The sequence below is a fragment of the Lycium ferocissimum genome, chromosome 7 (assembly GCF_029784015.1).
Source record: "Lycium ferocissimum isolate CSIRO_LF1 chromosome 7, AGI_CSIRO_Lferr_CH_V1, whole genome shotgun sequence".
Lineage (NCBI taxonomy): Eukaryota > Viridiplantae > Streptophyta > Magnoliopsida > Solanales > Solanaceae > Lycium > Lycium ferocissimum.
The window spans coordinates 30,550,272-30,566,308 of NC_081348.1; the positions used below are offsets into that span (position 1 = coordinate 30,550,272).

At 34.6% G+C, this 16,037-nt stretch overlaps 2 protein-coding genes across 7 annotated transcripts; both read right to left on the bottom strand.

Annotated features, from left to right (window-relative positions):
• Positions 1 to 7,996: 7,996 nt before the first annotated feature.
• On the bottom strand, positions 7,997 to 10,459 carry LOC132064306 (uncharacterized). Of its 5 annotated transcripts, XM_059457249.1 has the most exons (4): positions 10,267 to 10,456; positions 9,776 to 10,114; positions 8,264 to 8,548; positions 7,997 to 8,200 (listed from the first exon to the last, which is right to left on the bottom strand). In XM_059457249.1, exons 1-4 carry the CDS (start codon positions 10,316 to 10,318, stop codon positions 8,184 to 8,186), a joined length of 693 nt encoding a protein of 230 aa, XP_059313232.1. In that variant the 5' UTR covers positions 10,319 to 10,456; the 3' UTR covers positions 7,997 to 8,183. The 5 variants fall into 5 exon arrangements, with proteins under 5 accessions (XP_059313232.1, XP_059313229.1, XP_059313228.1 ...); XM_059457246.1 differs by having other exon boundaries at positions 7,997 to 8,548; positions 9,779 to 10,114; positions 10,267 to 10,459; XM_059457245.1 differs by having other exon boundaries at positions 7,997 to 8,548; positions 10,267 to 10,457.
• A 2,269-nt stretch (positions 10,460 to 12,728) lies between these two features.
• LOC132064307 (uncharacterized) lies at positions 12,729 to 15,647 on the bottom strand. Of its 2 annotated transcripts, none has more exons than XM_059457250.1 (6): positions 15,356 to 15,645; positions 13,925 to 13,994; positions 13,771 to 13,833; positions 13,405 to 13,446; positions 13,262 to 13,318; positions 12,729 to 13,114 (listed from the first exon to the last, which is right to left on the bottom strand). In XM_059457250.1, exons 1-6 carry the CDS (start codon positions 15,553 to 15,555, stop codon positions 13,022 to 13,024), a joined length of 525 nt encoding a protein of 174 aa, XP_059313233.1. In that variant the 5' UTR covers positions 15,556 to 15,645; the 3' UTR covers positions 12,729 to 13,021. The 2 variants fall into 2 exon arrangements, 1 of the variants encoding a protein (XP_059313233.1); XR_009416531.1 differs by having other exon boundaries at positions 13,064 to 13,114; positions 13,405 to 13,555; positions 15,356 to 15,647.
• Positions 15,648 to 16,037: the final 390 nt, after the last annotated feature.

Below are 16,037 nucleotides of genomic sequence, written 5' to 3' on the forward strand. Positions count from 1 at the left end.
AAAAGTCCCCGTTCCCAGATTAGGATGAAAGGGCTTTCTTTCCCGTTAAGGTGTAGCTTCTTTGAATGTCATTGGCCTCGATTGACTACTACATCTAGGGACGGGACTGTCCCCTTCGCCACGCTGAGAATTGGGTGTAATTACACCCTGTAATTACAGAATTACTTTTTAGTTTATTTTTATTTTATTTTATTTTAATTTCTTTTCTTTTTTAATTTCTTTTTTATTTTATTTTAATTTCTTTGCTTTTCTAATTTATTTTTTATTTTTATTTTTTAATTATTGTTATTTTTAAAAATATATTTTTCTTTTTATATTATTTATATTTTATTTCCTTTCTTCTCATTCCCAACCTTTACTTCTTGTGGTTCCATGTAATTGCTCGTATTTTTTTTTTAATTATTCCTTTAGAATAACCGTGTTATTATTCTAATTTTTGAAACTACATCTCTAATATTAGAAAGAATGAGTCATTAATAACTTGGCATATAATGAGTGACGTTATTAGAGTAGAATTTCGTTATAAATGTGGTTATAGACTTATATTTTCCCTTTCTTTTGAATTATAGGAATATTTGCTTACGTTACGTTGGAACTTACTTATGTGATGTTGGAATTTAACATAAGAGTATTATGTTAAATTTTTTTCTTTTGGATTTTGAATTTAGGTTATATTTTCGACTTTAATTTATTTGCTTTTAGTACTATTGACTTGTTATTTGACATTGGTTGCTGTTTATTTTTCACTTACAATTGATAGAATTTTTGTTAAACATTTGAATAATGTTGTGGCATTATATTTATAAATATTCTTTTTTTCTCAAGCATCAAATCCCATGATGTTCTCACAAAAAAAGTATGCTTTTAAGTCTTATGATCAATTAAAATTAAAATATTATTAATTTGAAATTATATATCAACTATTTTTTACAATATTAGTTACAAATATATGATTATTAATTAACATATTTTCAAGAAACAATGTGTTACTAAATAGCTAATTTAATATCATTTATAAAGGCACATATTTTTTAAATATTAATTTTAATTTTTTTATAATTAAGTTTTATTTTTAAATTAAACTAACTGTGTAATTACACTTGTGCAACCAAACAACACGCTTGTAATTACATAGTAATTACATTATGACAAACAAACAGGTCGTTGTAATTACAATACTGTGTAATTACTAGGTACGCGTGTAATTATTAGGGTAGTAATTACACCAATTCCAATTACCAGGTGGCTTTCCAAACAAACCCTAAACTTTAAAAAAGTATTTTAAATATGCTACTCTCTTCTCCAAATTTATTTTTATCCGTAAATTAGCACAGTTGAATTTGTATACGTGGTCAAGGACACGTGGATCAAAGTGACCAGAATAGTAAAATAATTTGCCATAAGAACTAGTATAAACGAAATGTAATCGAAAGTCAAGAGTTAGAATAGCCTGAGCCTTGGAGAAACTTTGAGTTAGTTGCAATATTGCTAAGCTGAATTGAAATAAGAAACTAGAGAATAGAGCAAGTGTGAATTGTATGTATCTCTTGGATCCTTTACAATGAATAAATAGGACTCAGGGGTTCACGTTCCATGAACCATGTCTCCATCAATATTGCAAATTAATGCTACAGTAAGGATGGAGAATAAATGTGACAATAATGCTTATTAATGTCCCACGTCGGGAGGCACAAAGTCTTCTTTAACAATTGATTGTTGGCCTCTTCAACCGGTGTCTTATCATATTCACGAACTCCACGAAGGCATGAATCTTAAGGCGCCTTCGGAGACATTCAACCACCTCCGAGGGCATCAAGTGCTAACTTAGATCTAACTCATACTTATGACAGGTGTCACTACGACATACGTCCAGTTGTATTCTGCGAATTTTCCCCAATACAGGTAGTACCCCCACTTTTCGGGGACTCGAACAGGTGTGGCCGCGAAGTGGAAAGGTTCATATTTGTTTCCCTTCACTCGACGAGACAGTTACGTAGCTGCCACTGTACACTTTATACCCAGGTGTTTGAATATTGAATACGAAGTTTAAGAATGAAAGGAATATTTTAAAATATATAAATCATCTCATTAAAGATAAAATGAAAATTTTAAGTTAAATTATAATTGACTATAGAAATGTGTCACTCTTTTTTGAACTGACAAAAAGAAAAAAAGTGTCGCACAAATTGACGCAGAGAAAATATATTTTCTAATGAGTATGATTTTAAACATGCCAGAAATTTGTATAGACTATAGGAACTTCTCATTATAGAAATACAATAAATTCAAATAAAATGGAACTGAAAAAGTAGCAGTAATTGATAGCCCTACTAACGGGCCTATATATATATTTTTTTTTTTGGTTGAAATGTTATGTATTAAAACGTGACATAATGCATGATTGTACGTTTCAGTTGGATACTCAAATGGTTATAATCCATGTTGTTAAATTGGAAGGGTGCCACACCCATTAGTTTCTTGGTTGGAAGTAGTGGATTTTCTATCTGCTGAGCTTACAGCTGGAATTTGTATCTTCAATTTGACAATGGAAAGCAAATATGTGTTGAGTTGTCCCAAATTGGTTGTGGATGAGAGTTTGATTTTGTTATATGGTCTTGGACTATTCTCATCTAATGAGTATGTTTTTGAGTTGTGTAGGTTCAAGATTCATTTTTTTATTGGGAAAAGGGCCTGATTTGCCCCTCTACTATTGGAAATAGTCCATATTTATCCCCCGTTATACTTTCGGCACAAATTTGCTCCTACCGTTACCTAAGTAGCAATATTTGCCCTCCGTTTGGATTGTAGTCCACTGTGGCAATTAAACTTCCACCAGTGGCAGACCTAAGATTTTGAGTTCGGGGGTGCTTGATAATAATAAAGAAGAAAAAATAATCTAGCATTTTAAAAAAATAAAGTTCCTAGTGAGATTTGAACTCTTGACCCTTTAGTAACAAAGCCTCCAGCACCCTCCCCTAACCAAATTACCTATCAGACTTATCACTTCATGGGTGCTCTATTAACTATTTATATCTGTTTCCTTTATATTTTCTATACAGCTATACACTCCGTGTCTGAGTTCAATGGGTCTTTGGAGCACCCAAAATTTGCTAGTGGGTCCGCCCTTGACTTCTACGTGGCCTGACATTTGGATGAGGTGGCATGCCACGTGACATGCCACCTCACCACCCTCTCCCCTCTCCATTTCTTTCTTCTACCTCCAACCAAAGCCACCTCCAACCACCATTGAACCCACACCCCACCACCATCTCCTCCAACAATTATATCTTCTTTTTCACTAACCCATCTCACCGGAATCACCATAACCGCCACAACTATCACTTTACCCGGATATTGTCCATTTATCTAACTCCAGCCCAAAAACCTCACAACCATTAAAATTCTTAAAACCCATTTGACAAATCTAAAGATACTTTTAGATAAAAAATTTAAATCTTTCAATAACATAAGAGAATGTCTTTTAACTCTTGTAAGCATTAACATCATTGCTAATCTTTCTGCTAAATCTTTACGATAATGTGAAAGATTAAGAAAAAGGGTTTCATCATTGTGTAAAAATACAACATTTGGGTATTGAATGCCTGAAAGTTTTGAAAATAAAAGGGTAATTTCAAATGAATTTGAGGGCAGCGGTGGGAATATTGAGTTGGGGTTTGAGAGTGGAAATGATATGACAGGGTAGAGATTTTGATTGGTAATGGGTTCTTTTCATTTGGGTTGAGATGGAGGAGAAAGGGGAAAAGGTTGTTTGGTTGTCTTGGGGGTGGTGGTGTGGTGTATCGAAAAGGTGAGAGAGAGAGAGGACGGGGCAGTGGCGTGTGGTGGTTGTGGAGATGGGTTCGCCGGAGTTAAGGTTGTTTTGGTGGTGTGGTCGCCGGCGGTGGTGTGGTTGCGGCGGTTTTTCGGTGTTTGAGGGTGGTTGGTGGTGTGGTTACTTGAATCTGATTTGCAGAAATTGTGTGGCTTCAATGGTGGTTGGAGGTGGCTTTGGTTGGACGTAGAAGAAAGAAATGGAGTGGGGAGAGGGTGGTGAGGTGGCATGCCACGTCATCCAAATGTCAGGCCACGTGAAAGTTTAATTGCCATGGTGGACTGCCGTCCAAACGGGGGGCAAATATTGCTACTTAGGTAACGGTGCAAATTTGTGCCGAAAGTATAACGGCGGGTAAATGTGGACTATTTCCATTAGTAGAGGGGTAAATCAGGCCCTTTTCCCTTTTTTATTATTACAGTATTAGAGTTAAACCATCCAAATTCTTCTTTATTTACTCGATGTTGGGCCATATTATGTTGCCAACCACATTCCCGTTAGAACACCGTCAGAAACGTTTCCGACAAGTCATTTTCTGGCGGAAAATTCAATATAAAGTTCGCTAATTTTTTTAGTACGCACGCTTCAGTTGGCTGGCCTAGGCATGTGTTGGTGCAAAATTTTCCCACATTTCTTGTGGAATATAAATGTAATTTTTTTATATTATTTTGAACAATTCTCATCTTACGAACTAATGGTTAGAGTTGAGTTAGTTATGTTCCAAGTTCACGTTTTTCGTACTTTTTTCCTCAACAAGTTAGCCATACAAATTGTGGAGGAAACCACTGTGCGTCCCATGAATAGACCGCATAAAAGGTCGTTATTGGCTAATATTGTCGCGCGCTCATTTTGACTTTTGTTAACGCTAGCTGGTGGAAGTGTTAAATTGAGGTCCTACTTTAGACTTTTTGCTCTTTATTATATCAACACGGTCAAAGTTAACTGTCATTTTCGAAGTGTATACTGATTTGCATTGAAAAACCATACTTCGAAGGCACATCACCTATATATCCACATCATTATTTGACTATTTTGTGCTAGTGGTGACAAAAATAGGCTTTATAGTATATGTATAATATGAAATGCCAGGACCACATTTTTTTTGGTGGTAGGGGTGGTTTATTGAAAAATAGATTCAGTGAGAATGAATATGTACTCGTACGCCGTAAGGTGTAAATATTAGTCCTCCTATCGAGCTCCACCTTAATTAATTTCTTCTATTGTAACCCTTTGGTTTCGTTTTTACTTTTTCCAATATGTCATTTTTAAATGACGTGGCCTGACGAAGTTAAATGATTCTTTTTTCCTTGCTAGAGCTATCTCAATAAGTATATTTTTTGTTGGTTCAAGTGTTCAATAGGTACTGACCTTAGTTGAAATATCAAAATAAAAATTGAAGTTAATTTTGAGGACCGTCCTCTATACATTTGGTCTTCTTTAAAGGATGTAATGGCGTAATAGGTACTAATAAATATTCATAAGAAACCAAATTTCAACAACTTCAATCGTTTTTTTTTCCTTTACTCATTTTCACTAGTGATCTCCATTATTCCAAAAAATAATTAAGAAAAAATCAGGAGTGGGATCTCCAAAGTGTAATATTAAAATTATTTCCTAATCGGTATTTATTCTCTCGCATCCGTATCACATTACTAAAATAATAAAAAGAGAAATTTTGTGGTTAGGACTATCCAATAATAGAGGAAGTAAATGAACCACCATACGCCCACCCACCTTATTAAATGACTTACAACTACACCACTTAACTGCTGGTTGTTTTAGAGTCTAGACCACCTGCATGGCTATATCATTTATTTCTCGTCGTTTTCTTATTTCTTTTCAGTTTGGCAAAGATCATATCACCTTTAAGAAGAAACGATGGATTTCCACAATTGTTAACTAAAACAAATTAAACGTGGCTTAGCTTTATTTCAAACATCCTTAATTTCAATCCCAAAGGGACAGTTTTGGTAAAATTCGGACATTGGTGGCTCTTTACTTTACAAAGGGTCAAGTACTGGGCACTTTGAACTAAATTTAATCTTAACAACTATATTAATATCGAAACTTAAGGAAAAAGAAAAAAAAAACATTAGGCGGCTTATGATTAGTAAGTTTCCCTTAAAGAAATTTCCGTTTTTGCCCATAATCAGTAAGCCTCTTTAATCAACCCAAAAAAGAAACCAGTTTGTCTAATAATCTTCAACAACTCAAACAGACAATTCATAATCATAGTGTCTTCCTTAATGATAGCATAAAATTGCCGTTATACAAAGAATGAAGATAGAATCCACTGGAATTTGACTTATCATTAATTTGTTATAACCTGAAAATGATAGTCTGACCTGGCTTAAGGGTGGATAAAATAGAAAGTCTAATTAAAAATTTATTGCATGTAGTAATAAGCAAAATCCAATAACTATTGACCTATGATAAGAACATTTTTCATTGTAAAAAATATACAAATAGAGGTCAGCTCAATATCAAAGTAGGGCTGGGCATAAACACCGAAAACCGAAAAATCGGACCGAACTGAATTAATTCGGTTTTTCGGTTTGGTTTCGATTTTTTTTTATAACAAATTCGGTGTTTCGGTTCGGTGTTTGGTTCCGGGTCAACGGTTCTTCGGTATTTCGGTTTAACCGAAGTTTTTTTTTTTTTTGAAGATTTACTACATGAATATAATTTATTTTTTTTTTGGAAAAAAACATAAGTAGACAATAATATTATAATATTTACATACTCTTAGCAACTAAATGTTATTAAACATTACATGGTAGGTTAAGTGTTTTATAGTAAATCAAATTGCTATATATAAGGAAACCCTTCAGACGTGAATAACTCCAATACCTATTTGTTGTTCATAGTATAACTGCTTTTATACAATTTCATACTTCCTCCTTATTCGCATTTTTTTCAGCGTTTTTTTCTTACCTTTTCTACTTCCTCCTTATTCTCAATTTCTTTCATTGTTCCATAAAAAATAAAATCTCAGTTTTCATTTAACACTACAGGTTATTGAACACAAGTATAACAATAATTTGAGTGTTGATTTTTATTATATATAGTATAATAAAAATGTTATACATAGAATAATATTCATATCATTTATTTCACCTATTATAATAAATTAGATATAACTCACATAATTTGATTATACACTATATAAAATTTTATATACCTCGTATGATTTTATTAGTCTAGCGTAAACCTCTGTAACTCGAAGCAATCAAGAAGGAAAAATGGAAATAAATGGAGAGATGTGTAATTGCTACAAAAAAACGAATTAGAAAAACCGAAACCGAACCGAACCGAACCGAACTTCAAAAAACCGAACCGAACCGAACTAATTCGATGCGGTGTTCGGTGTCCACTTTCAAAAAACCGAAACCGAAAAACCGAACCGAACTTTGAAAAAACCGAACGCCCACCCCTATATCAAAGTTCCCAATTATAACAAAACTACTACTTAAATTCTGACTATGCTCAAGTTACTAAACACCAGTTAACCCAAATTCATCTATAAATTATATTGTTACCTTTGAGTTTTGATAGTGGCGGTTCAAGTTCAAATAGATACCAAGGGTTTTAATAGGAGTTGAAAATTGATTTGGAGGTCTTTCTTTGCAAATTTTGGCTGTTGCGTACAACCTTCTGTTTCTTTAGAACTAAGCTTCTCATCAGGATCCCTTAACGTAGCTTATATCACTTTGGTGGGCTTCGGCCCATAGACTTTGAAACCCCTACTTTTCATTCAAAGTTTTAGACTATAACCACTTTGCCTTTAGTTAAATACGGATGTTACACAAATACACTATATACATTGAGATGGCGGGAGCAGTACTTAAATATAAGCTTACTTTTTCTAAGAGTTTTAGATTTTTTCTTACAATCTTTATCTTTTTCTAAAATGTGACATCATCATAATAATTGGCATCAAAGTTAAAGATTTGTTGGAATAGTGCGTCATCTTAATTCTTATGTATTTCTAAATTTGTTATTACTAGATTGAGCTTATGATTTACTTATAACGACAAACAGCTTAGGTCCAAACAAATCAAGGGATCAAGTTAAAAAAACAAATTAAGGGGTCAGCAGTACGTAATAGTTTGTTTCTTTTATTCCATATTGGATTTACTGGGGCTAGTATTATTATGCTTCATATATTGAACTGAGGGAAGTACATAAACACCAACTATATATCCCATATTGCACAAGTGACTCTATTTAATACAAGTGATTAATTTATCCATCAAATCATTAAAAGTGACAATTGTGATAGATGTTGGCATATAGAACGTGTGCGAGTGTTGTACACATTTATTAGGAAGAGCACTACAATTTAACCAACTCAATATTGAGAAGGAGGTGGAGCTGCAGCATCTTGAGAAGGAGCTTCAGCATTTTGAGAAGGAGCTGCAGCATCTTGAGAAGGGGCTGCATAATTTTGAGAAGGAGCTTCAGCATTTTGAGGAGGAGGAGCTTCAGCATTTTGAGGAGCTGCAGCATCTTGACCACCACCATAACCGACAGGAGCAGCAGGAGCTGCATCATTTTGAGAGGGAGCTGCAGCATCTTGAGAAGGAGCTGCGGCAGAAACTTGACCACCACCATAACCGCCAGGAGCAGCAGCACCTGAACTTAGAAGCTTAGAAGTTCCCCGGCCTAGACCAGTTTTCTGCGACGAGCACATTTCTGGCAATGATACCCCTGCACCTATTTCATTTTAGGATAACAAAATCTAAGGCTTGGGGCTACATTAATGTATGATATGATATAAACTGGAGTACGAAATAATGGAAGCGGCCACTAATACTTGCATTAGGGGTAGCTTGTCTGATGGCGGAGCCAGGAATTAGGCGAAGAGTACGTAAATTTTCTTCTCACTTGTGTTAAGAGTGTGCAAAATCGAATATATACTCATAATAGCGAACATTTAACCTATGTATACCGTGTAATTTTCCGGCGAAGGGTGTGCACCTGACCACCCTTCGCCTAAGGTGGCTCCGCCCATGCTGTCTACCCTTTTCCTGACCCTGCTAACGCATGGGATGCTTTGTGCAAATAAAACTGAAGAAAGTGGCCAAGTCTAGTGTTGTCAAATTAAAGAAAGGAGAAAGCAATTTGCCGAGTGAATACATCCTAATGTGCTCTAATTATAATGGCATGTTGTGAATATATAAATTGTATCAGCTACAAAAATCAGAAATGTGACGAATGTAAGCAGTGACAAGACTTAAAAGAGTATTTACTAAAAAGATAAACGGTACGAGGAGAATAACAAAAGAAAAGTCCCTATAGGTTGTTGCGTCATAACTTCACAGTCAAGTCTTCACTTGCAAATAATGACTTTTACAAGTTCAAATATGACTAAAATACTTATATAATTGAATTTCAATTGAATTTTTTTTTTTAAAATATCGTTTGATGAAGTATTTTCAAGTGAAAATGAATTTTACTCCAAAAATTTAAACTTTTGATCTAACAAAATTCATATCCAACCACATTTGGAATTAAATATCCATTTTTGGACTTCAACCAATTATTGTCCAATGCCTACTAGTTTTTCTCCTGAAATCAACATAACGACTGATGCAAATCATTCATTATACAACAAATAAAGATTAAGAGCGAGAAACTACAAAATAAAAGAAGGTGAAAGTATCTCGGTGGCACAAGCTGACAAGCATGCAATGCATACAACCAATTGTCTCTTCAGCACATAAATGATAAATTTAGAGTAGTTAAAGACCGAAATTTATTAAGTAACTTGTCTAGAATATCTTGTAAATAATTTTTACATAATCAGTGTAATTAAACATATAGCTATCTTTTAGATCACCTAATAATGTATTTTTGTAACATCATCAATGTATAGAAGTCATAAAATGAAAATTTTCCATAGAACTAACAAGCATGAAAAATGAAGAGCAAGGTTATAACCACCTTCTGCAGAAGCCAAATTGGAGTAAAGATCAACAATGTTGGGACAGTTGTTGTAACACTGATGTGAACAGAGCTTGGAAATGAATTTAGAATCAAGAAGTGAGTCTGAAGACAACCCAAGAGATTGTCTATCAACCCCACATGCACCAACACATTCATCTGTCTCTATATATTCCTGCAACCTTTTGTTACTTGCAAACACTTCTGAAGTCTGGCACTGCATTTCAAACTTTCCTTCTTCACCAGACGTGGTACTCTCCAGCACACACCTCTTTCCACTTGAATCAATTGAAAGCGTACACATTTCCACTGGTAATTCCTCGCATATCAGATCACCTGAAAAATAACTCGAAACAAAGAAGGCAAAAAATTAAAGAGGTTACAACTTGAAACACTACTAAAGTTATTACTATTAATTAAGGATGAAGAAGAAATTAAAGTAGGGCCTTTATTTGTTTTTGGTTTTGGAGATATATCAATTGTATTACCAAGAGCTCTTTGGAGGAACAAGAATAAAGCAAGGAAGAGTATGAACTTCATGTTGATTTCAAAATAAAGATTTGATGAAGGAAGAGAAAGTGAAGTGTGTTTGCAATGGGCGGAATATAATTGTGGAAGGTGAGATTTTATATAGTGCTGCTAGGACAATTGTTCCCCCAAATGGTGTGGGGCCGATGTCCGTCAAAATAAACTATTTATTTTTTGCCCAGGAGGTCAAAATAAACTCTTTTTTAGGGCAGAAGGTCAAGATAAATTGGAAGGGAGAACTTGTTGTCAACTGCTTTTCCAAATAATCAGGACAAATTCACCTTAGATGTGACCGTGCCCAAAAGCAAAGGTAACAAGTTCTTGTCATGTAATGAGTTCACTGCATTGTTTAAATTTTAATTCACAGTTTAGGTAGTGTGACATTAAAGCCTCGAGTGAAAATTGCATGAAACCTTGCTGGCAGATTGTCTTTGTCTATGGAAAGTACAAAGAGGAGCTTAGCTAGAGCCTACGTTTGGTTCAAGATAACCAAACCGTAACACCGATCCTTGCTGGCAGTTTGTCCTTGTACTAGGTGGAGCTGTAAACAGAAAACAGCTTACGTTTAATTTGTCTGTACACAAGAAACAGACAAGTTCGAAGTTTGTCTCTTCTAATTTTAGTAAGTTTAAAATTTCTTCTCTTGTTGTTTGCATTAATGCTGAGCTATAATGAACTCCTTTCATCATTTCGAGTAGTGCCAATATTTGGCTGATAAGCGTTGTGCAGCAGAATTTGGGATTTTATGTGCGGTGGATTGTACGTAATCATTTCACATTTATTTTGTTCGGGTGAAAGAGTTGTTTTAGGAAGAAGATAACCTTCAGCAAACCTTAGTTCTGGCCCTCATCAGTAAGCACAAGACACCCAAATTTCTATTCATCGTTTGCTTAAGCATCTATCTTTCTCACTAGATGAGTACTAGGAAGAGACGGGACAAAATCATCAAAAGGTGAATGAAGAACAAGTTTCAAACGTTATAATACAACTGATGCAGCTCTTACGCAACAGGTTCATCTCAAGGCAATATATATGTGAAAATGCTCTAATCTTTCAAAAAAGGTTAAATCCAATAAATCCATAATAATTTTAAATGTACAACAAGCTCAGTATTAAGAACCTTAAAGATAGATCCATCAAGTTTAAATCTTAGATCCTCTTTTCAACAATAAGGGAGGAATCTTTGATAGAATGTGTTATATAGATTTAATATGATTGAGGTTAAAACTAGATAAAACGGAACAATCCGAAATGACTAATATGATTTATTGCATGTTTGGATAGACTTATTATAACTTATGCTTATGGCTTATAAGCATAAGCCATAAGTTGAGCATCCTCACTTATGATTTTTTGCTTATTTTTTTTTGTTAGTGCTTAAAAGCATTTTTTTTTTATCTTACCAAACACTATAAAAGTGCTTAAAAACTATTTTGACTTAAAAACACCTAAAATAAGTCAATCCGAAGATTTTGGCTTTGGGAGTTTACAGCTGACCTTCGGACTCTAAAGTCTCTTTTGTTCAAGAGTGGAAATGTGGAATGCTAAGCTTCCATAGATTCTTTGGAGGTCAGGCCTTAAGTTCCCCTTCTCCAGATGCGCTTTTGCTATGTTGCTTTCAATAAAATGCCCCCCTTTGCCTCAAAAAGAAGAAAAAACTGATAATCATGTCAATTATCTTCCACTAATTTAGATTTAAGCGCAGGATTGTCTTTCCTTGTTTTCCATATGTAGAGGTTCCATGAACATAAGTAAAATAAGTAAGCTCGTGTTTTCATAAAATCCTTTTTATACATGTACTAAGTAAATGACATTAAATTGAAACAATATGATTAGTCATAGTAAGACTATAATTTCTTGTTCTGTAGTGTATGCAGATGTAAAATCTCCAACATCCTCAGTCTATTTCAAAGATGATCTTCATACAACAAGAACTAATGAAGCTAAAAACATCACAGGAAATGGGAAGGAGTTAGACCTGAGGCTGCAGGGAAGCATTCAACAATCAGAACAGGAATAACGAACCCTAGCTGGTTGTCGAAGATTAAGTTAACCAGGTGGTCCAAAATGACTATTATCCTTAAACATACGAGATTATAAGGAAATTCTGAAATCGAGCAAGCAAGTGTGGAGGAAATTCAAGTGACAACCTACGGTACGCAAGGTCGTACGAGTTCCTCTCTGCCTCAACCAAAAAGGCAAACACATTTAGCAGCAGAAGTTCAATTTTGATCACCTAATTACACTTGGTAAAGTATCAAGGGGTTAATTTATACTAGTCAAATTATGGTTTATAAGCCTATATTGAAAATTGAGACGTGGTCAGCCATTAAATAAGTTGTATGAAATTAGACAGTTAACTTTGTAAATTAGTTCTCATCAGAAAACAAGGTTGGTTCCCGCTCCCAAAAATAGTCAACAATGATCAGCCAAAACACTTCAATAATTTAACATTACAGTGTATGGTATTGCAAAAACATGTATGAGAGCTTGGCGGCCTGGTGCTTTCCCAAACTTCCCAAACTTCCCACACTGTTAGCAGCAGCATGATATTGAACTACAACAGGAGGCTGGATTCAACCAATATCATCACCAAGAAAGGCTAAATGAGATCCAAGTTCTGTATACAGTGAGAGCATTTTACTTGAAGATATATTGCCAAACATTTGCCTGAACCTTTGGGAAACTAAAGGCTAACTTTTAGGCTTCAAATAATCAATCATAATTTGCATTCAGAAATTTGAGTAATTCATTTCGTTTACTCTCTGCTTCCTTGTCCTCCTTTGTCTTGTCTAGCTTCAAGAGAATCTACAAATTAAGAACATTAAACACTATCATTCCACAATAAGAAATGAAAGTAACACAGCTTTAACGCCACCCATGTTCAAGGCGATTAATACACAAGCTAAAGGTAACAAACATTAGCAGCAACGTTTCCAAAAAAGATGAACATACCTTTTTGCCAGAGACAGCACTCCGACGGACACCATCATCTTTGTCACGCCCCAAAAACTGGATTTGGTAGATTACGCATATGAAAAAAAGAAGGGAGAAAAAAATTCTAAACGAGAGCTAAAAATTAGTATAAAAATTAAAACCTTAGAGAGCTGCACAGGGCCACTACTTTCCACCTTCTGCTTCTGCACATGGCTCGTATTGCCACCATAATCCACAAGCAAGTAACAAAACCAGACAGGTCATCGAGCATCCAGTCATCATGTCACAGACCACAGCTCCAAATTCGAAGAGCCGTAAAAGATAAACAGCAGAAAAAACTATAAGCATCTCATACTTTAAAAGTGCAATTGCTCACAACAACTGAAATCTAAAATGTTCATATGGGCTATGAAACTGTACTTAGTTTTATATGCTCGGAGTAATTGTGTAAAACATTTGAACATAAAATGCAGAAGTAGTTCAGCAGAATAGATGAAGACTGCTTGATCAAGAGAACAAAAACCTACCTCTTTAATTTTATGCTTGTGACGTTTTTGCCGGTGACTTTTCCCTCTCTCTTTATCCTTCTTCTACAAAGGCAACAAAAAGCTGGTAATATGTCAATATTCAAGCAAAACATGTAATTGAATAAATAATAACCAAATCTTCTCAAGCAACCACCTTTGTGGCTCTATCTTTTTGTACGTGTCTTTTTGAACTGTTGACTTCTTCACGCTCACTGTCTGAGGAACTGTCAGCAAAAGAGTTGAATTAAATGGTTACAAGGAAAATGAAAGCAGCCATCTAATTCAGAAACACTTGAGACCTCCCACTAACAGCAGGCTAGAATCAATAACAATAAGCACTTTGTGGAACACAGACATAGCATGTCCTTCTAAAAGCATGGTAAAATTGGCATCCAATTATGTACCAGAATTTTTACTATAAGTTGGAGATGCATTGTGCATGCAGTTACTATTTACTAAGATAGCAATATTTTTTTTTTTAATAATTTATTATTTATTTATGAACTGTTTGGAGGTGGATGATTATTTACTAAGATAGCAATAAGAAGCCCTCCACAATATAACGCAATAACACAGATGAGAATGGACATATTAGTGTAAGTACTATTGAGAGGATAAAATCATGGGCTAAACAGTTTTTTAAATAGAACTTTTACTATAGGTTATATGCTTTCTACGAGTAGTTTAACCTCTAACGGTCATTTAGTTCAAAACAAAGTTATCCCAATTATAATCCCGGGATTTTGGTATAAATTTTATCCTGATTTCAGCTAATACCCACAACCAAATGCAAATTTCATCTCAAATTTGATACTGGGATAGCCCCCCATAAATCCCTGTAGCCGAGCAGCCCCTAAGAGATTTATACGTTTCTAATTAGTTTTAAGTATTTGTATTAGCATAATATTGGCATTAGATGAGTGCAAATAGAGTAAAATGGTCAGTGACAATTCATATAGCCAAAGACACAACTAGTTTGGGACAAAAGCGGAGTTGTTATTGCTGCATGACTTATCGCTAACACCATTGCAAGCTGCAATTTGGAAAATTGGTTCCTCTTGGTTTAGAAATAGATGACATTATTGCAAGATGTTGTTTAAGCTTTTCCAAATTGCAAGCCAACTTTTGCGTGCAAGTCGTCACTATGCAACTTCCCTAACTAGAATAGAAAATAATTCAAGGTATATTCCTAACATTACATTACCCTAAAAGAACACTTGTTGGCTAGATTAAAACTTGAGCGTTACTACTTTTCTGGCTCTTAATCGTCTGAATATGATGCTCCCCAGATTTTGGGGATTAACAATGACTTAAAAGGTATAGTTAAGGCGCTAAGGGAACACCCCTCACCATCTATTTATATTTGACAAGGCGAGAAATATCTCAGTGAAAAATAATGCTGTTTCCAATACCTAGAAAACTAATTTCAAAATAAGCAAATAAATCGAAGCAATAATTTGAAATAACTCATACACCCTGGGGGTCAATTTACAAAAGTAATGAACCCTAAGTTGATAAAAACAAGATCGTCAAAATCCCTAAACCCTTCTCAATAAAGCAAATTATTTTGCACAAACAAACAAACCTGTAATCTTCGGATGATGAAGAAGACGAAGAATAGGTGTCGGAAGATGAATGACGAGTAGTACGACGACGTTTGGTGGTGCGAGAGCGGCTCTTCTTGCGGATCTCCTTGTCTTTCTCTTTGCGGTGGCGCCGATGACGCTTACGATCCCTACGAGAAGAAAGCGATGAAGACTCCGATGAGGATGATGTGGCCGCCATGGAGATCGCCCGATGAGTTAGATAGCTTTTTTCACAAACTGTATGTGCTTGGCGACGCTTCCTGGATTTTACTTTTACGTTTCCCCCCAAACGGGTAATCTTAGTATTATAATGCTAGGTATTCCATTTCAATTAAACCCCCTAAACTTTCAACTTTTGGCATAGGTTTTTGATTAAATAATATTTTAAGAACTTAATTAAAGTTTCTACTATTAAATTTGTACTCTTTTTTTTTGTTGTTGGTAATTTAACGATTATATAGTAAATTTTAAAAATATAGGTCAAATACAAATAAAAGCACTTCCTAAATAATTTGACAAAACACAAAATCCTATAACCCCAAATACTTTTTTTTGTGAAGGGCTTTGGCGAATTTAAATAATTAAATTTTGAAAATTTCCTCAAAAAGCTTTTAAACTAGGTATATCACACAATAAAAAATAAAAAAAATAAAAACGCAAAACGATCGAGAGTGATTGTAT